This window comes from Conger conger, chromosome 5 (assembly GCF_963514075.1).
Source record: "Conger conger chromosome 5, fConCon1.1, whole genome shotgun sequence".
NCBI classification, from domain to species: domain Eukaryota; kingdom Metazoa; phylum Chordata; class Actinopteri; order Anguilliformes; family Congridae; genus Conger; species Conger conger.
The window spans coordinates 49946176-49968396 of record NC_083764.1 but is presented as its reverse complement, the minus strand read 5'-3'; the positions used below and the strand labels follow the sequence as shown (position 1 = coordinate 49968396).

At 39.5% G+C, this 22221-nt stretch overlaps 2 protein-coding genes across 2 annotated transcripts in view; one reads left to right on the top strand and one right to left on the bottom strand.

The window, feature by feature from the left end:
• Positions 1-2458: 2458 nt before the first annotated feature.
• olfml2bb (olfactomedin-like 2Bb) lies at positions 2459-9453 on the top strand. The gene is made up of 8 exons (XM_061242269.1): positions 2459-2898; positions 3299-3562; positions 3855-3962; positions 4913-5077; positions 6726-6927; positions 7197-7757; positions 8206-8382; positions 8506-9453. The coding sequence occupies exons 1-8, from the start codon at positions 2716-2718 to the stop codon at positions 9105-9107; spliced, it is 2262 nt and encodes a 753-aa protein (XP_061098253.1). The 5' UTR covers positions 2459-2715; the 3' UTR covers positions 9108-9453.
• Positions 9454-10177: 724 nt separating this feature from the next.
• LOC133128611 (cyclic AMP-dependent transcription factor ATF-6 alpha-like) overlaps positions 10178-22221 on the bottom strand; it is a 38156-nt gene continuing 26112 nt past the window's right edge. Inside the window, exons 13-16 of the mRNA XM_061242270.1 lie at positions 22002-22069; positions 20683-20794; positions 17010-17094; positions 10178-13491 (exon numbers count right to left, since the gene is read on the bottom strand). Coding sequence (XP_061098254.1) covers positions 13292-13491; positions 17010-17094; positions 20683-20794; positions 22002-22069 — 465 coding nt within the window. The 3' untranslated portion in view covers positions 10178-13291. The remainder of the gene's footprint in view (positions 13492-17009; positions 17095-20682; positions 20795-22001; positions 22070-22221) is intronic.

The following is a 22221-nucleotide window of genomic DNA, read 5'->3' as shown; positions in this document are numbered from 1 at the left end:
CCAGGGCTAGTGAAAGGTCAAGCAGTGGGGTGCATTTGGCTGGGAAGTACACAGTAGCATCTCAGTTTTAGTCAAGTTGAGTTTCAGGTGACAGTTTGCCATCCAGCTCAAGATGTCTTGTAGGCAAGCTGAGAAGTGTACTGAGACCAGTGTATCAGCAGGGAAGAGAGAGAAAAGTAGAGGGCCATCAGAGTAGCAGTGATGAGAGTGGGCATGGAGGAGATGACAGAGCCAAGAGTCTTGGTATCAAGAGAGAAGAGGAAAGGACCAAGGAACAAACCCTGGAGGATACCTGGAGGTCTGCAGGGTCCTGACACTGCACTGCTTAAATTTTGAAGACTAAATAGCCAGATAGATTCCATATGTATGTGTTTTTGAGGAGCTGTACCTGGACTGATTGATATATTTTACATGTTATACTTTTTGTTATAAGTAGATACACAGTGCACTCCATATTGTTTGGGACAGAGACCCATTATGTCTTGATTTGCCTCTGATTTGCCACTATTTTAGATTTGTAGTCACACAATTAACATGTGGTTAAAGTGTACATTCACAGATTTTATTAAAGAGTATTTTTATACATTTGGTGTCACCGTGTAGAAATTACAGCAGTGTATATACATAGTCCCCCCATTTCAGGGCACCATAACGTTTGGAACCCATGGCTTTACGGGTGCTTGTAATTGCTCAGGTGTGTTTAATTGCCTCCTTAATGCAGGTATAAGAAAGTTCTCAGCATCTAGTCTTTTGATCACCTTTGGAGACTATTATTGCTGTTTATCAACATGAAGACCAAAGTTGTGTCAATGGAAGTCAAAGAAGCCCTTATGACATTTTACATTACATTAATGGCATTTGGCTGATGCTCTTATCCAGAGCGACATACAGTTCATTAGACTAAGCAGGACTAAGCAATCCTCCCCTGGTGCAATGCAGGTTTAAGGGCCTTGCTCAAGGGTCCAATGGCTGTGCAGATCTTATTGCGGCTGGACCAGGATTTGAACCACCGACCTTGCCTGTCCCAGTCAGGTACCTTAACATAGACTGAGAAACAAGAATAAAAAGGTTAGAGATATCGGCCAAACTGTACCCTTACCGAAATCAACTGTTTGGAACATAATTAAGAAGAAAGAGAGCACTCGTGAGCATACTAATCACAAAGGGACTGGCAGGTCAAGGTAGACCTCCACAGCTGATGACAGCTCCATAATAACCTGTCTGACAGATCAGAAACACTCTTCAGGTGTGGATCTGTCAATGACCATTTGAAAGAAACCTTTCAAATATGAACTAGTATCAATGGATTGACAAATTGCAAAAGGGGGGAATATGTGTACACTAAGTACATTGTCAAAATGTGAAATTGTTGCGAATTAAATTAATACTGTTTAAATGTGCAAAATGCTTTGTTTCAGTGTTATTTTAGGCGGTAACAAAAACTAGGAATAATGCCACTATTCCTGGTTGGAGAGTTTTCGGTTATAAGGCCCGAGAAAGCACCCCAGAAGTCATCCAGAACGACCATTGAAAGAGGTGAAGCACTGGAATTGATGTTTTTAACATATTACACTTTGTTTGTATTTGTCCTCATTATTGTTGTACTTTTATTATTTTGCACGTGAGTGGGATATTTTGCATATGCATGTCCCGTGAATAAACCTTTGTGATGGCAATTGTTCGAGCGCTTAATTTCTCTAGAAACAATCGAATGTTATTGCACGCTTTACAATGTAGCTTACCGTTGAATGTCAAAATGATTTAGAAAAAATAACACAGAATCTTGAAACAACTGGATTTAGAACATTACAGAATGTTCACACATTTTTTCACACAAGTGATCAAAGTGATGTCATTAGTGAGCTGACAATTTAATAATAGAACGTCAAGAAATATCTATTTTATTTTATTTTATTCATTTTTCATCCAGTAGAGTTCGGTTAAGATGATTTTTCAAAATCTATTTTTGAGTGAGCCCTGTTGAGGAGATAAAAATACACTTGGTGGCGCTTGTGGATAAGGTAAGTTCTCGCTTCACAAGATGCTGAAGAGTGCAAAGGACCGCACAGCATCTTTGAAATTAATTTACCTAACCACCAGATGCTACTATAAATTAGTATTTTTTATCAGAAGATGCAAAAGACAGGTTTATTATGTAATTCTGTGAATAATGCAACGCATTCACTTTATACAAGAAATGTTTAGGTTTTGTGCCAGGTGACGTTTGACTGCTGGTTCCCTCCTGGATTGTAAAATGAGAGAAACAATTATTCCCTGTTGTATACTACATGTTAAAATATATAAATAAACAAATAAATCAAAGTCAGCTTACTGGAAACCTCTAAGCATGTCGATGTATGACTCCTCCCTACTTCGACTTCTGCAAAGAGGTCCTACCCACGAACTAACTATCCTTCAGAAATTTCAGTAGCCAGTCTTTCCCTGGTATTATCCAGAGACAGAGGAGGGATTTTACCGTCACCGGGGCCAGATAGTGACTTCCATTAAAAGCTAGCAGAGTATTTCATTTCGGCCTGCAAGGTTCATCCTTGCAATATATCAGTGCAGCGCGCACAATATAATATGCAAGCTGTACCTGAAAAAGAAGGTAAATTAAATTAAACTATTACTAGTTTCCAGTAAGATTGTCTATATTAAGTGTCGGTTTCCATAACCCTCTCAGTGACACTTTCAACCTCCGTTCCATAAGCTGTGATGTCTAAATTGGTGCCGGTGTACGTTGTTTGGTGCCTTGCGCTCGCTTGTAGTTCAGTCTCTCCGAATGAGGTGGCGGGCGACAAGCTAGATGATGTAACTCCTGAACAGGACGGTGAGCTGAATGGGGATTACGAGACGCTGGAGGACGATATGGACAACCAGGAAAATATCATGACTCAGGTATTGAACTTTTTTTTTTTTAGGTTTTAGAGGAAGTGAGATCAAAAACCACACTTATTTATTATTATTATTATTATTATTATTATTATTATTATTATTATTATTATTATTATTGCATTATTTTTGTATAACCTACATATAGTCCAGTACACGGTACTATAGGGATATATTATTGTTACTTGAGTCGCTCATAGTTTCAATAACTCGTCTATTTGCTGTAGCCTACTTAAAGTAAAAAACACATTTTTAATATTTATTTTATGAGTCAACATCTTACTAGTTATTTTCTCGTGTCAGGACCGTACATATAATTATTTCTCCGCTAAATTTTGGTGAACGTTGACAATGTGCCACACAGTTCTTCAGGTGGAAAAATGCATCTGCCTTCTTTCTGTTGTAGCTACTGGGTGATTATGACAAAGTGAAAGCGCTGTCGGAAGGGTCTGACTGCAGGTGTAAATGTGTCGTCAGACCCCTCAGCAGGAGCGCGTGCCGGCGAATCGAGGAAGATAGCGCCAAGGCGCAAGACTTTTACACCGTGGAGACTCTCACTTCGGGGTCGGACTGCAAGTGCGCCTGCATTGCCCCTCCCTCCGCTCTGAACCCCTGCGAAGGGGATTTCAGGTTCAAGAAGCTACAAGACGCCGGGAAGGATGACATCAAAGTAATGTTAAGCACCTCTACAACGAAAACGCACTAAAAGCCTAAGCATTTCACGTTTACACTAAGGAACGGTAATAAGACCACTTGGTAACTAATTGTCATGGAGGACAAATTGGGTTTGAATTAGTTGAGATTTAGGAAGTGTCGTTGATCTCCTAGACCTTAATCTTGTATGAACCCTCCTAGTTGGGTGAGGTGGATCGATGATTGCATTCCATGGTTTTAATCAATTTTATCTTTCATTGATACGACTTTTTCTGGAACCAACTGTGACATAATATATTTTTCTTTAGATATCAACCATTATGGATTTGCTGGAAGGAGCTCTTTATGGAATGGATTTGTTAAAGTTGCACTCCATCACGACAAAACTTCTCAATCGAGTTGAAAATATTGAAAAGGTAAGGTGCTAAATTTTCCAGTGATGCGATTTGAATACCGGGTTTGTATAACTTAGAAAAAAAGTTTCGTTTTGAAGTATCTGCGTGTAATTACAGGCGTTGTGAAGCATGTATTGTGCAATCATATAAATAATGATATCAGTTACTGTGAAGAAAGACGTAATACAAGTCACCGCAAAAGGGCATTCTCAAACGTGATGTAACACCGGATGTCACTTCTCTCAAGGTCAACACTGGACAAAAGCTTATGCATTATTCATAGAGATATGCCATGATAATGAAGATGTTATACGTGCATATAAATCACATATTTGGTTATGTAATCAGTTGTAATGCATACTGTACGGGTATACACTCTACGGTAAAAAAAAAAAAAGGTTATTTGGCTTGTCTCCATAGAAGAACCATTTAAAGTCATTTTTGGAACCCCCTATCATAGGTGTGAAGTGTGAAAGACAGAAAAATATTTTGCTCGACAAAGAACCCTTGAACTAGATAGGGTTCTATTGCAGGGTTTTCTTTGGAACCATTTTTCTTTGAGTCTACTCATGCCACCTTAAGCAGTTTTTTGGATGAAAAAAATAAGGATATACTTTTGCTTAACATTAATGTTGTCTTACAAAGTAGAACTATTTGGTTGAACCAATGACATTATTCATATTTATGTATTATTAATAAATTAACAAAATGCAATATTTAATCTGGCAATTCCAATTTAACTTGTATGCACACTTGGAGGCTAAAATGAGAAATCAACAAGGACTTGTAAGTACTGAAGCACTGGGCAATGTTTGCGATTCACAAATTGCTGTGTACATCCAGAGAAAGCAAGTTTCCTGGGGCATTTTCTCATGTAGATTAGGCAGACCGTCTAAATTCAGATAAATAAGCGTAAACTAGCCCCCTCCACTTTGTCTAACCAATCATGCTGTGCTGTGCTTTGCAATCAGACTGTGTCCCAGAACCACACAGAGCAGACGGTGATGACTGGGGCAGAAGAGCAGGTCCAGACCCCGGTAAAGGAGAGCAGCACACAACCGCGATCAGACAAGAAGAAACGCATGCCTATGCCCCCGCTCCAGAGGGACGCTGCCGCCACTGACACAGAACACAAGGTAGGGCCTAGTTCCTGTCTCCAACGCTAGTCCTACTTAAAGGACGAGATGTTCGATTTCATTTTCATTTTTGTGCATTGACTGGCTCAATTTCCCACACATGTATTTCAAATACACATGAAACCTTGTGTAAATAAGACAGCTTACAGGTTGCTGTAAGGTGTATTTCTAGGCTACTGACTCCGATAGGCTTCAAGTCTTTTGCTAAGCTATAATATGCTAGGCATATTTCCCAAAATTTTGGTGTTTTCCTTTAAGACCTGTTCATTACATGTGAATAGATTTATATCTTTTTATATGTATATATTCTTTCAATTTCATGCTGAGATACAATCCTGATACAACATCTGTGAGTTGGCAGTACAGTTATTTTTGGAGATTCTAATCCTCACCCCAGCCAGCACAGATGTGGGACAGGGTGTTCTCAAATATTATTATTAATCTACTCCCCTGCAATTCTTTGCACAGAAAACATTTTTATTTAACTTTAATAGTATTTAACTTTTATTTAATAATTAGGTAGGTACACTTTATATAAATCATTTCGCCAAAGTAGCAGAATTGGTTTTCATGCCATAAAATCTTACTTAAAGTCAGGAGATAAATGTAATAAAACAGAAGTAATTACTATGGTCAGTTGGGACCTGGCAGGTCTAATGCGATTAAATATCTAAAAATTAGAAGAGGGTGGCACTTAATACTATGTCTTTGCCCTGTAATTAGGGCTGGAAATGCTGTCCAGCTTCCTTGGGCCAGTTTGGAAACCTGCTCAACAGATTAACAAATGGCAAGCAAGCCTGTTATTCCAAGAATCAGAGAGGCCTTTCCAGCAGTTACAGAAAGTCAGACTTTTTCCCTACACAGCTCAGCGTGTGCAAGACTCAGATGAAAGAGGCCAGAGACTCACAGCCTTGAGTGGAATGGCCAGAACCCAGGACTGAAGTGAGATCACCTGTCCATAACAGATGGGACAGTTTTGTAAAACTATTTCTCCCATTTTTTCCCCAATTAATTTGTGAAGAATTTGTGGAATCTGCATTTACACCAACCTCACACAGACAGCAGGAGGGCTGAAGCAGGGCCAGTCCTAGGCAGAGGCACCACAGATGGCCAAGGCCATCTTTATGTAGGGGGGCGCCAAATGAAGGGAAAAAAACAAATCCACAAGTTACATCCATGATAGTCGATGATCGCTCAAACTGCCCCTTCCCCCCTCAATTGCCTGCAATCCCCATCTACGTCATCCCACTCGGTCTGCAATTGCTATTACCCCCCCTCCCCCAAACACACCCCCCCCCCCCGGAATGTAACATAGCATAATCCCCTGCCTGTCCTGAAGCCACAGCCCTCCAACATGCCAATAGTTGACTATTTTGCTCCATACAGCTCACAATGTACTTCCGAAGACAGCTAGGAGTGATGATCTCTCACCGGTATCCTGTCTCATTGTGAGGAACTACTGTACCAGTAATCCCAGAAACCTAGGAAACTTTAAATCCATTTATACTGGTATGTCAGCCCAGCCTCTTTCAACTCCCTGAGAACTCTCCCCCTGCAACCCCAAAACCTAGGTCAATTGCAATCAATGCTCCATCTACATATTTGTCTTTACAGACATTTAAAAATAATGAACCCTTTACTACTACAGAAAGAGCACGAGGAGAAGTTTGTGGGGACACAGGGCCCATCCAGACCCCTCCTGAAGAGGAGCCAGCCGGAGAGAGTGATGGAGGAGGAGTTGAGGGTGGAGGAACATCAGAAGCAAGCTCAGGTCCGACCAGGGATGGTAATCCGGGGGATAACCTATTACAAGTCCAGCATGGAGGAGGACCAAGACATGGACGAGCACCGTGAGACTGTTACTGCTTCTTATGTTACACATACATTATATATACTTAAAACTTGTAGGTATCTGAAAATGTATTGACTATGATCTTCTTTCAATTTTTTCAATATAGTCATATTCTTTTGCAAACACTGTGCAGACTATCGGAGTAAGAAATCTGTTTCCATTTAGGAAGCAATGACACCAGTTGGCTTCTAAGAACCTAGTCTGTGCATTTGTGGTGTTTTCAAATTACTATGGAAACGGACTTTCTTCCATGTCCTCTCTGAGCAGCTGTGGTGGCGGCAGTGGAGGAAGTTGTCAGTGGTGATGGATCAGTGGATTTGGTGTTGGACCATCTGCTCCTCAAGAGGAAACACACGGTCCCCAGAGCCAATGAGAGAGAGAGGGTGAAGACTAAACAGCCTGCGGATCCGGCCACCACAGCAGACAGAGGGCAGACCTCTGACATCGGCTCAGCCCTGCCCGCCTATATTCCTAGCGCTACATATGAAAACTGGTCAAACATTGCTCTGCTGGAAAGTTCTGCAGAAGAAACGCATGGAACCATCGCACCGCCCACCACTACAACAACGGCACCACTTCCAACCCCCACTACCATTCTCCAGACTGCTGCTGCAGCCACTGAAGCCACCACGACCACTTCTGCTCCTCCACAAGAAACCACTGGGGAAACGGAATCGCCGACCTCCACTCATCTGACTGCATCGCCGACCACGACTTCCACAGCCCGGCCAGCCAAAGATGTCGCAGCGGCTAAACCCAAGTACCGAATCAGCTGGACCGAGAGCCCAACAGAAGAAGCCATGAGCATGGAGCCAACAAAAACTCCTGGCAAGTTTTTAGGCATTTGTCATTTTGTGCAAGAATTCAGTGTTATTGGGGATGTCACCCCTAATCACTTCATAGCAGATGTTACAGTAGCAAGGTTGAAGTTTTTGCATTGAATGCTAAGTTGGCACTGGTGTCCATCATCAGTCCATTGTAAACATAGAGCTCAGAATGTAGAGTGCAATGTTGAAAGTTATAGTAGATGCATTGTTACAGTATTGTTTTCTAAAATTAAGATTACATTTCACCTGACCTTTTGAATTAAGGCACGTTATTAAAATACCCATGACATTGTTGAGCATAAAAACTGAAGGGGTATAAAGACACTTTAGGTTTGTATTTGATGGTGCTCAAAACAACTAATTCAATGCATTGAAAGATTATGCAAGATGTAATTCAGCGTGCTACACATCAGAAAGACACCTACCCTCACCAGTCTCGACATTAACAGGTGAGTGCAAGGACACCCTGGCCTCCATCTCCGATCCTGTGACCCACAACACATACGGCAAACAGGAAGGAGCATGGATGAAGGATCCAAAGAGCCTTGAAAACAAGATCTACGTCGCAAACTACTACTTTGGAAACATCCTGCTGGAATTCCCGGACATGGAGACCTTCAGAAAAGGTACCTCCCAACTGCACGTACAAGTAATACAGCAGCACATGTATATCTTATACTGTAAACACACAAACAAGTATATAAACAGACAATAGGAAATATTTGTCGTGTTTTCGTGCCTTCCCCCAGGACAGCCCTCCAACTCCTACAAGCTTCCATACAACTGGATCGGCACAGGTCACATGGTCTACAATGGGGCCATCTTCTACAACCGAGCTTACTCACGTGACATCATCAAGTTCGACCTGAAGATGCGCTACGTGGCAGCGTGGACCACACTACACGATGCGGCCTTCGAGGAAGACACGCCCTGGCAGTGGCGCGGCCACTCGGACATCGATTTTGCCGTGGACGAAAGCGGGCTGTGGATGATCTACCCGGCCCTAGACGAGGAGGCTTTCCACCAGGAGGTGATTGTCCTGACTAAGGTGAACCCCACGGACCTCAGCATACAGAAGGAGACCACCTGGAGGACGGGCCTGCGCAGGAACTTCTACGGCAACTGCTTCGTCGTCTGCGGCGTCCTGTACGCCATTGACAGCTTCGACCGGGCGAGAGCCAACATCTCTTACGCCTTCGACACACACACAAACACGCAGATGATACCCCGACTACCCTTTGCCAACAGCTACTCCTACAACACATATATTGACTATAACCCCAAGGAGCGGGTCCTGTATGCTTGGGACAATGGTCATCAGGTCACCTACAACTTAGTTTTTGCCTACTGAACAGGGGTTGTAGGAAAAAAAAAAACAAAGCTGCCCAGCACTTTTTGTATAAAAGAAAAAAAAGGAATAAATGATTTTTATATCAAAGTGGATTGTAGAGCAGTCTGCACGACCCTTGTGGGTCTTTACACGTGAGGTACCAACAATTTTTTTAAACTAGTGTCTGCCTTGCATACGATTTGGTTTTTTTAACCTGCTATTTAATGTCCACTTTTTTACCTCTAAAAGGGCTGGTCAAATTTAATCACTCATTGAAGCATGACAAGGTCGTTATTGTACTGCTCGTTATGACTTAACAGAATGTACTGTATATACTGTAATTTAGAATAAACCTTATTTCAATACATTTTACTGTAATGGTTCATTGTTCATTTATTTAAAAAACTCAAGTAACAACAATATGGCATTTAAGCCTAACATGTCAAGTGAAGTTAAATGAAAATAATATATTTTAAAACCTGTGGAATAATGTTTGATAAATAAAACAACTGCAAGTTACTCAAGTGATTATCAAAAACCTTTGATATGTGTATGGATGTATGCATGTGGGTATATACAATACATACATGTATATGCATATATATATATATACACACACACCATCTAAATTATGTGTATTAGCATGTACATTACCTTCCCATAACCATACCCAACATAAAATGTATGTGCACCCACATATACATGTCAGAATGAATGGAGATGAATCTTGATACATATTTTTCACAATTAAATACAATGCATAAGAATGTTTGCATATGTTAGTGTTGTTTTTACATTTACATTGCTTTCAATTGCTGGCATTATTTAAGTCATACGAAGTACGCATAAGGAGTTGTATTTTGGAGTTGCATGTTGGCATCTGGACATGGGGCCTGAATTTCAAAAGAACTCCACAGAAAGGTGTCACGTCCATATCGCAATCTCATTTGACACATTTCATGAACTCAATGCATACGAACAGGTTTATTCAAGCAGCAGATTCCTTCAGCTTTGAGGTTTGGTCGATTCAAAACCATTTACACATTTGGAGTGTGTGAGTAAACATAAAAAAATGTAAACACAAACAACAATCCTGAGATCCTGTTTTATTTGACAAATTTGGTAAATCAAGTACAAGAGATAATAAAACAAAAAACAAAAATTGAATTGGTTACCTGCTCCCATAATAAAATGATAAAGCTGATGTGGAATTTCACTTGTCACTAAACAAAGGTTTTGCCTTAATAGACAAAAACTGGCTCCACTGTATCAAAAGCTACACAAAAGCGAACCCCAATAAAAATCTATCCATATTAAAATATAAAATCCAGATGTAGAATTTGCCTCCTTCATACATGTCATTGTACACTGAACAAAATATTGTGCATTTTCCAATATGCTTAAAGTCAAATAGCTTGTAGTTGCACATTTTCAAACATATGGTCTTTGTAATATTTATTTTGATATAATAAAATGTATATTCCTATTACTTTATTTCACCAAATATAGATTAATAATATTATTATTATTATTATTATATTTATTATAATTATTATTATAAATATTTTATTTATTTGATGATACAAAAAGGCAAATGCACACAGGTGAGTTACACTGCAAACTGCCATACAATCTATAGTTTACTTTCAGGTAATTTTTTCACCTCTTTCAGCATGTTTTCAGATCTTGCAGTCACAACAGAACACAAAATAAGAACTATTGACCCCAACTCCATCCAATCATGTGTAATCCCTCTGGTATGTTATGCATTAATTTAAAAACAAGAAGTTATGTATTTTTGTCTATCTGCTGTTCAAAGTTCATGTACTGCATTTTAACATACCTTTCCCTGAGACTGTAATAAAAGTTGCAGTGCTGTATCATTATGCCATTGCTTGGATAAATTCTGATTGACTGATGATGATCAAGGATTTTATGAAGATATGTGTGCATGAAGTTGTGTACAGTATGTGCATCATTCATGCACACATGGTCCTAGCCTATTCCTTGCATATACAGTGGGCTCGGGAAGTTTGGTACCCTCGGTAAATATGCACAAATAATATGCTAATAAGATTTATTTTCCAACATTGTAAAGTAGTGTGCTTTATTGATGATTCAATGGAATCAACCAAACTCTTTGACACCTATGGTTTTCAGACTTAATGAAAACATTGAAACGAGAAAATTTATTGAAATAAAAGTAGCCTGTGTAGTTCCCTCATATGTCTAAACATAAAATATAGATTGTGTGTTGTTTATTATATGCAGCCTTTTTCTTAGTTTTTATTAAGGGTGACATTATTTCTGGAGCCCACTGTATACACGCGAGTATAATTTGATGGAATATTATGCAATCCACTCTGAGGTGGTCATTAAAGCGTTTTAATACACAATACGGAGGTGAAGGACCACCTAATGCAAAACGGAGGGCGTTACAACCGCCTTGGAGTGGATTCTTATGCTTATACTATTTACCAAAAATCTAAATATAAGGAGGAGACATTAATATTTTGGGGCAATTCACAAAATAAAACTTTTTCTGCTGGCACTAACTACTTGAAGCCATTAAGGAGGCTACCTTTCAGCATGCTGCTAATAGAGAAGCTAGCCATCTCCGATTGCTAAATCTGGTTTGGTTTATTTAGCTGGCTATGTTGGGTAATTTCAGAGATTTAAATTGGTTTAAACCAAGTATTTGCACAGACCATAGTATAAGCATATTTACTGGGATATTTCATGCATATTATAGAATATGAGGAGCTAATTTTAGAGATTGGGAGATAAGAAAATCATCACAATTTCACCTTGATTGTAGTATTTGCTTCATTGTTTTGAAAATAACCCTCATTCCTTGTTACTCAATTAAAAACATTGTTTAATTGTAAAATAGTATAGTACACACAAAAAGCAAGCTAGCTATGTGTCTGACATTCAAATGATCAGGAAATACAGCCATATCCTAAAATGTAACAGGCATTAGAAGAATGTTCTTGTTGGCAAAGATTACGAATAGACACGGATTGCAACCACTAAGGTTCCAATAAGAGGAGTCACTTACAGTAACTCACCATGCCTGAAAGTATCAGTCCTGCTTTTTAATGCATCAATGCCTTAATGTATTAGTTTTGCTTTGAAACCAAGCGTCATAAATACAATGAAGTGAAATTAGGCTGTTCCTTTATTTAGTCAAAGGATTCCTTTGTTGTATCCTTTGGTAAATCTAAATTTACTTCTCATCACAAGAAGGCATATACGGTATATTTTAGACCTATTGCTCACTGTCTGATATTTTGAATTTATTGAATATACCCATTATTTTCATTTTTGGAGGTGTAACATGGAACCAATTTGCAGGTTCTCAATGCTTAATATCAGTCATATCCTTCAGTAAAAAAATGGATAAGTGCAAAACATTCAAAACTAGATTAACGTAAAATTTTTTAAAGCAGCTGCATCTTCTTCTTAAATGCAAAATAAAAATTCAATTCCAAAAGTTTATCTTCAGTAGTAAAACCATTAAGCAAAACTCTTGCTACTGCCATGACTTGGATTTGTAGAACGGGAGAGACTTTCAAACCCATCTGGAACAAGTTTTTAAACTGTACCCCTGTTAACAACATCTCCATGGGATGGCAAACAAACTTGTAGAAGGTCAAGAGCTGCCACTTGAAACAGGGAAGTACAGTATAGGCTGCAACTTACAGTATTTGTGTTATGAGAGTAGCTAAGCAAGTGCGAGCGTGAGACAGAGCAAGAAAGCGAGTGAGAGTGAGAAGAGAGAGATAGAGTGTGTAATTGAGAGAGAGAGCTATGGTTCTAACTTGCGGAGAAGATATGCTATGACATCATGGTTTGAGAACATGCAAGCTGCAGAGGTAGGAGGGCTCTTCATTGAACAGCCATCTTTCCCATAAAAACCTCTGGGAATCTCAAAGTCTTTTCTAAAGTCAAGAGATGACCTAATATTTCATCAATCCCAGACCAGATCCCAAACAGCCATGCTTTCTAATTCACATATTTCACAAAAACATGTAAGGATAACAATATGACCAAAGCAAGAAGTGAGTGAAAAGCAAGAGAAGAAATTAATTTTGAACCTTCATTATGGAAACAAATTCACCACAACACCTCCCTCCCCGGATAGGCACTAGGCAGAGTAAATGGGCTGTAAATGATTAGCTTTGTGTTTTGAGTGGGCTTGGTTAGCTTTCGGCAGAACCTGAAAGAACACCCACAGGAGGCATGGCCTGACCACTGCCTGCAGTGGAGCGATGGGAGTTGGAGTGGTTTGTGCGCAGGAATGCTGGTATACTGTTGGTCTTGATGTGGAGGATCCTGGTGTCCATCACCTCACAGTCGATCTGCATCATCGCCTCATATTCTTTGTCTTCTATCACAGAGTCTGCAAGCAGAAGATGACAAGTCAGGGCATTACACATGTAAAGGTTTTTAAGAAAACTTTTTACAGAAACGTCACAGGCCACCCCCACCCCACGATACACATACATATACACACAAATACATCTCCTCCCATCAAACATGCATAGCAGACATCAAATACACAAAGAAAACATTAAAAATGGCAAGATACACAAAACAAAACAAAAAAGAGCATCTCTTAACCCACACAGTGATAAACCTCAAAGTGGAAAGGCTACAGCAGCAGGGGATTATAGTCTAATAAATACCTAATAAAGTGCTCACTGAGTGTATATTACTTCTTAATTGAATTCACAGAACTGAAAAATCATTATGCCTTTTGAGGATTTGATCAAATCCGAAGCTGCACCGCTTAGTAAGATCCTGAACAATCAGCTGTAACATTCAATATTAAATGCACATAATATTTATTGGTACAACAACAGCATTTTTGTTTTTTCGACATGCAGAGGTAGCTAACGTTATCTAGCCTAGGTATTTTCCTACTGCGCATTCTTACGTTATAGTTAACTGAGAAAGCTATAGCTACCTCGGTGAAATGGAATCCAAACTAGGGAACTATTGAAGAAAACTGATATTACATTAAATGGACTTCTCAGATAAAACCTAATAAGCAAAACTCAACTCAAGCAAATTAAATAGTTAATAAACATTTCCACTCTCATTTACTAACCGTGCTACCCTGTGGGCTACCGGAAAAAAAACACATCTTGTACAGTACTTGCGGTGTTCAAATTAAAATACCGCTATATACCGCTTTTATTTTTTTTATTTTTTTTTACTACAATCCCCACTGTTGAACTGTATGAATTGCTTGCTTTCACCTATGGACTTGAATTGTAAGTTGACTCGCCATAGCCGTTTGCTCAATTACAGAAAGAAAGAAAAAAACTTTCTGTATCTTCGTATAAGCCTGTATAAGCCATCTCGCGCATGTGTGCTGTAACAAGCCAAGTCAGTCACACGTAATTGAAAACACAATATAATTGTGGCAAAAATATAATTGTGGAGTATAGAGCCAAATAAAAAAGTAAAGTACATACAGTTCATCCTCTTCATATAAAAGGATGTACTGTATGTACTTCAGCGGAGTATTTCTGGCAGTGCTCCTCGTAAATCACTGCACACTGTATGTGCGCGTATTGCACCGCACATCCTCATACAGTTGTTGGGTAGAGAGGGTCAGAATAAAAGGGCGCACAGGGAAGTTGCGGGGAGACACAGACATGTCTTGCGAGACCTGGATGGGAGCCATGTCTGCAAGGCTTGGGAAAACGGGCCCAGGCAGACCCTAGAGGTGCTCTCCAGAACTTTACTTTGGCCGCTCTCCTGACTGTGTGAGCTCAGCTAATGTATCAGCATGCTATCCTGTCTGAGGGAAATAACGCCGGCGTTGCATCGTTTTTTCCGACTGAGACAACACAACATCGTTTTCTTTTTCCCCAATCTGGAATGCTTGGTTTCATAGACCCATTTCACTGCTACAGCATTGCCAGCCAATCTTTCTACCTACAAGTAATCTCTTTCTAAATGTAAATGAAAATAATATGCTAATGCCTTCAGAAATATACAGCATTAACAAAAACTGTTACCCGCGACACATCTGTTTTCCAATGGCTGAAAGTACAAGTCTAGCACAAGAAGCACACCAAGATACAATTTCACTGCTCACTTTAACATTGACCCATAAAAAACATCAGCCACAAGTTTTCTTCTCCAGTATCAAACAGAACATCTGAGTAACTTTTCTTGACTGACTCTTCCTTCTTCAGTCAGTGTGAATTTTAACTGGGTCAATTTACTTTCTGCTTATTTATCTATCCTGCTGAATTGGAGAGAAGACACTCAAAAGTGCAGCGCTTCTGTAAGTGCAACAAAAAAATGTTTTAAACAGTGTCCACATTAATGCATCACAGAAAATTTTTTCCTGCAGATAATTTTAAATATGAAAATATATACCTTTTTTCATAATGGGCAAAAATAGATCACTGCAATTATAATTTTATAAATTCTGCATGTCAAAAACAATGAAATGTGTCCAGTTTCCAAGCAGTCACTGTACTGGTCATTTTTCCAAGACTGAATATAGCACAGCAAAAAATAAACTGACCACCCTCCTAACATCACCTCAGAACAACCCAAGTTATATACCCTGAATGACACCATCAGGTTTACAATGCAAATCAATACTTTCAGGCTATATAAATGACAGATTCCAGCTAAATTCTGAGCAGAAAAACAAAGTGTGCTTACTTGCCATTGTGTACTGTGAAATATAACATAAGTGTGAGTGTATTGCAGGTTTTTCATACAGAAATAAACTTTAAAAATCTTTGCTCCCTATTTGCCAAAAGAAGAAAGTACAAGACTTAAACACGGCAGTCTCGTGGGCGTTGAGGGGTTTGGTGTTTAACCAAATGGCATGTATCCATAAAGTGGAAATTTAGAGGTAGGGCTGAGTCACTGTTTACTAAATCCAGAACATAAATCATCTGTTTCCCATAGTTTTCTAACCTATAATTAAAGAAACTATAAATATCTGACAAGAAATTGGCTGTTGTCTAAAAGTAGTTGCCTTGGTTTGAGTTGCAATGATTGGAACAGAGGTAAAGTATCGTGGATTTTGGAAATACACCAAAATTATATTATCAATCATTTGATCAGGACAAGTTTCAGTGACACTTGACCTATCTGCCGTAAAGCATGCACAATGGTGTTATAAGCATGTCATAACATCTGGTCATAACAAGTAATGTTAGTGTACCAGATTTCATTAAAAAAACACCTGACTTGATCCCTTCTCCATAAGGACATTACACATGACATTACACAAGGACAGCTGTCACAAGATGGCATAACAGATGATCTCAGTCATCTGACGGTTTTGTTTCATCTGACTGCTATGCTGTCTTATGACTGTTATGTCATGTGAATGACAGTGTTATGTCAGCCTTATGGTGAGGGGTTCAAGTAATGTGTCACCAAAAACCAATAACACTGTCATATCGTAAACTACTGAAATGTACAGCATCTACAATGCTTTGCAGCTGCACTGCAACATTTTCTCTCATGAAAAAAAGCACTCTCCTTAACCACGTTTTTCTGAGATATTCAAGTGCCCAGAATGTTTCATGCTGGCAGTGTTGTTTCACATGGGTATTTGTGACCCTGGATTTGGAATGCATAAATATTTGCACAGCAAGCTTTAAGAACTACATATAAAATATTTTTTTATTTCATATGTTTCAGTTCCAAACAAACTCTTCATTAAATGTTGGCAGAACAAATTGTCTTATACACACCATCTGACTTTAGAGACCCCTGCAGCCTGACTTTTGCCCCATACAGAGAGCAAATCAAGTTCTTATGATCTCATCTATGAATCTTGCCCATTTAGGACAGCCTTCCCTGAATATGAGGTCTGGAGGGAAAAATGGGCAAACCAGTCACTGGATTCAGACAATGTCATATAGATCTTACCATTTAGATTCATAGCAGGTAACACCAGTGACATCTTCGGCCTGCTTCCTTTGCTGTGGTTGGTAGCAGGAAGAAGAAGGTGATCCTAAAAAGAAAAATATAGTAATCATTTTAAAAAATCAATTAAATATTACTTAGTCATGATTCATAAATCCTAAATGAATCCATTAGTACAGTCTCTGTTGTATAGATGTGGTCACTGTGCTTTTTTGCATCCAAGCATGCAGGTGTTCACACACACACCCAAAGAAGCGCAGAACAACAGAATACAAATAATCCCTAAACAGACTATAACAGTAACAGTAAAACAACAGTAGAAAAAATCCATCAGCCACTTGACTGATGCTGAGAACAGCCACTTTCTAGTTTAGAAGATGACTTGAAAGATGCCTCACATCCACCAAGAGGCATAAAGGGCTTTGCTTTCACACTTCATGTAAAAGGGAGGGATAAAGACATTGCACATGTATATTACCACAAAACTAAACTGTCAGAACAGTTTAGTACAGTGTTACAGATGCCACTAAGAAATGTGATTGAGGTGAAAAATGTTGTGATTTTTATGCCACTCAAAAATGAGAATGTCCACAAATACTGATCTGTGAATGTGATCATTTGACATCCATGATCACTGTCTGCAGGTAGGTAGAGGGCCATTAACTACAGAAATCGATAAATTACTCCAGAGCTACCTTGCTCTCAAAAGCAACCTGGATCAGTACAAGAAGTATGCATCCAAAAATAAATATACTGTCTCATTCTCACAGTTTAAAAAAGATACATGGCAGATAAAGCTGTCTGAATCAAGCCAAGTCAATTTGGCACGGTGGTTGGAAGTTGCTATCCACTTTCCTCAAATCTGACTTCACAGAAAGAACTGGTGTGATTCAAACAGAGCCCTCTTGTTTGCACCCATTCCTTCAATCTCACGAAATAGCCTGCAGCATTATTAGACGTGAACGTAAATCCCTGGATTCAATCAACACGTTCCCTTTTCTTCAGGGATCGCCAAAATTAATGTGCCAAACCGTGTATGCGTCAGGGAAAAATGAGCATTGTAAAGGAAAGTTAAAGACACATATTGATTGAAACCAGGCTGGAGCATACATCCATGACATCTGACAAACTGTGTGGGGGAGAAGTAACGGCAACAGGATAGATTGGGCAGTGTCCAGCAGGCACCAGATTTAGCAACGCTGCAGTGCTGTTCCTTTCAAGCGTTTTACTTCCCTTACATAACCAGAAAAAAAAACATGAACTGTCAGGGAAGAGATCATGGAAAATGAGTAGTCAGGCTACTAGGCTTTTAGATGCAGCACAGGGACATAGGAGAACCTTCACGGAAACCAGATTGTAGTCTCTTTGGATATTCCTGAGTCGTGCTAAAGGGGCATATATTGCCTTTGGTATTGCTTGTGCACCTCTGTTAATGTATTGCGCACTATGAATTTTGACCATGGGTCAGGATTTTAATTAATACCTCTGTGTGCAGGTGTGGGAGGAGAAACATAAATTATGAATAATGTAGAATAATGAATAATCAAAACTGGCCCTAAAAATAGGATAATAGAGTAGCTTGACTGGTTTGTCTATTGTAACAGCATTATAAACTCACGCAACAGAGTGACTGATCATACGTGGAACTCAAGGACTCTAAAAACACATCAAGTGTTCAACAGGGTCTTCTCCAGCACAGACGTTTACACCAGAAGTAGAGTTGCAGACGTAAATATTTATTTTCACAACTGATTCTGCACTTTTCAGCTTGAAAGCACCATGCTTTAATGTAAACAATGTGCCCGCACCACATAGCTTGCGCTTCTCTCGCTACATGACACAGGGGGAACAAGGAGACTTCTAACCTTCCTGAGACAAACAAGTGGGCAACTACACCCAAAAGAACAAATAGAGAGAGCTGGTTCTAATTTAACCCTTCAAAATAACATTGGTCCAGAAGAGCCGTCCACTTCAGAATCTGGGTGGTGGGCATTCAGTTCTCTCAAGCCAGTCCTGCTGGCTTCTATGCAGCTGCTCTCTAAACAAGTTCACTGCAACTTTAATCAAATACGGCTGCCAGTCGACATCAGGGCAAGGAGTAGAGAGAGGCATTACCATAATACCACTCAAACTAGAGAGAGTAGAGAACAACATCTGCAATCAAATAAAATGATACATTGTGTTAAACTACCCTTAACACTTTCAAAGCCTACAGATTCCAAATCAATAAACCAGCCAAATTGCAGGGTTTGTGGAGAAGTGTGCCGTTTCTCTTGAGCAACTAACAGCAATGTGCAATGACAAATAAATACAGGTCATAGGATTATGGTTATCTACCTCATCACAGTACCCTACAAAACTATCAAGGGTTACAGTAGGTTTCTGACCATGTGGTGATTAGGGTCTGCCTCCTGCAAATGGTCTGGTTGTGGTTACTACCGCACATGGTGCTAGGCAGTGACATCCTGGTCTTTACTTCAGCTTTGGGGAACACAGGGACAGGCAGCATTTGTCCCTTCTGCATTTTCATCAAAGGCCCTCGCTTACATCTGTGCAGCTGTCGCCATGACAACCAAACTAGATCAGTACCAGGAGACCAGGTGGTCATGCGTGCAGTCATCCCACTTAGGATTTCGTCCGCAGATTCGTCATACTTTTCAGGTAAAATATGAAAATGTATACGTAGGATAAGCCTTATGTGTGAGTCCCTTAAAGACCATCAAAGGAAGACTATAACAGGAAGGCCATGAGACACGTAATGAGATAGGGCAGACATTCTGTCAGGCTGCGATGAGCTGACAGTATAAATGAGGATAGATTGTGATCATAGAGGCTCTCGGAAAACTCATGAAAAAGGCTGCAGCGGGTCTGTGGTGGCTTTGCAAATGTCAGTGGATGGTTCCATCTGAAACGACATAATCTCCTTTGCAAGTCACTCTGGATAAGATGACATTATATAATGATTCCTCAATAGAAATCATGTATGTATATTTGAGTGAGACAGACAGACACAGACACAGACACACACACACACACACACACACACGCACAAACAACAAACCCCTTCACGCACACATACCTCTGACATCAGTGGGAGTCAGTGTTCACAATTAAAATAGCAAACCAGCATGAAAGACGACATACCACCAACATCATACTGGGCAGAATCTGCCATCTTTACCAAAATTATGCACCTTCAACATGAAACAAGCTCTAATGATTATTTTTAATGCTCTGCTTGAAGAAATATTTGAATGACAATTACCTAATACAAAAAAAAATTGCTGGAAGGCTCTTGACTAAATCCAATGAGGTTTTTCCTTTCATTAAAGCCACATTATGGCCATGAAAGTTTGCACTTTTGGAAAACTTAACGGTGACACCTTTGGCGATTACTGGAAAATTTCAGAAAGTTTGAAGAAGAAAACAAGGATCATTCCAGTATTTCAGTGAACTTACAGTGCCTGCAACAATATTTTTTTCGGCCCGTATTTCCTTTTAACACTTGCATATTGAGCCAAAAATTAAAGACCTCTTTCCTAATAGAAACTACAGAGTTGTATATGACAAAGATGAGAATGGAACAGATGGGAAACAGCTAATGAAGAATTGTGCCATTTAATGCCAATAATAAATAATTCTGAAAATGTGCATTGGCTTTTTGTCCTCTCCTTACCCGGCGAAACGACACCACGTAGAACGTGTCTCCTCTGCGTTGAATCTCCTCAAAGAAGTCACGGTAGCTGCCATGACGAGTGTAGTACACCTGCAGCTCGCTAGCTGAGTTCCTGTGGGACAGGGGATGGTGGGATTGGCAAAGCATATGGAACTTGGAAAGCGTTCACTTCAGGGGAATGAAGGTAGACTCATTAAGGCATTAAAGTCAACTCCAGACTACAAATTCTGTGTGTCAACTCGAAAGTGCTCTCAACTGCATTCAGAACCATTTGCACACATTGATAACTACTTGATACAACTGACACCAAAGTCTCAGAGCAGGGCATATGTATAATACAATGTATAATAGGTATTTACCATCTGAAGTATGCTGACATTAACATTGAAAGCCTTCTGCAATATTCATGTAATGTGCTCCAATGAAGTTTGCCTAAAATGCTGTTGACACTTTGCCAGACCAATATGATTTATGCCAAAGAGCACAATTTCTAAATCCCAGAATGGCTTATTATTCTGCACCATCTTTACATTGGATCAGCAACATTTTGACCATTTTACTGTACTTACTCTAACCATGTGTCTAATTTCCTGTTTTTCCCGTTTCGATCTTATAATGAATACCTTGTTGAGTGAGAGTTCTCTGAATATGGAGGACAGACCCTCAATGCTGAGTGGCTGAAGGCCACTAACTGTCCTACTCATCTGCTAAAAACATGAAAATATTTTCTCATGACTGTGAATTAATTAATTAATTTAGTGTGTATTGTCCTTAAATCATAAGCTATCCGTGCCAGTTGTGAGGGCAGGCGACTTCAATGGAATTGCAAAAATGCTTGGTTTGCCATTTTCATCAACAAGTTGTGTAGGTTACAATTGCGGTCAAGTCACATTGCAGAATTACAAATGGGGGAGAGTCTGGCAAGTGATATCGCAGAAGGAACAAGAACCCAGCCAGAAGCAAAATGACCTTTATACAAGATTTCCAGAGAAGAGCCAGGAACCACACCAAACAAGAATGTGTGGGATTAAGCAGAGAGAGTATATATAGCAGCTATTATTGATCAAAACAACCGTTCTTTGCATAAGAAATATGCTTTGCATAACCTGTGGAAAATATGCCATTTTGCCCTTTCAACTGTAAAAACAAAACATTATGAATGACAGTCCTACTTAAGACTTTTTTGTACTACTCTGCTCTTTCTAAATCTATCTTAAACACTACATTTAGCATTTAAATCGGGATAAGAGAATTTGTTTAATGAATGCAGTGCAAGACAATGTATTATTGTGCATTGTACAACATAAATTATCACCCACTTTTCAGTTATGTCAGTGTATTGGACCGTCGCAACCTCAGAAACCTCAGACTTCTTCCCCAGTGACTTCTGTGGGAGGGAACAAGAGAGAGCAGAAGAGGGTCAATCCGTCAATCTGAGGACGGCTTCCATGCAGTGCAAACAAGCCACTCCATGTTATTTTCTCTGGCATCATGCCATGCCATTCCCTATGGCAATGCAATGACAAGACAGCCACATTT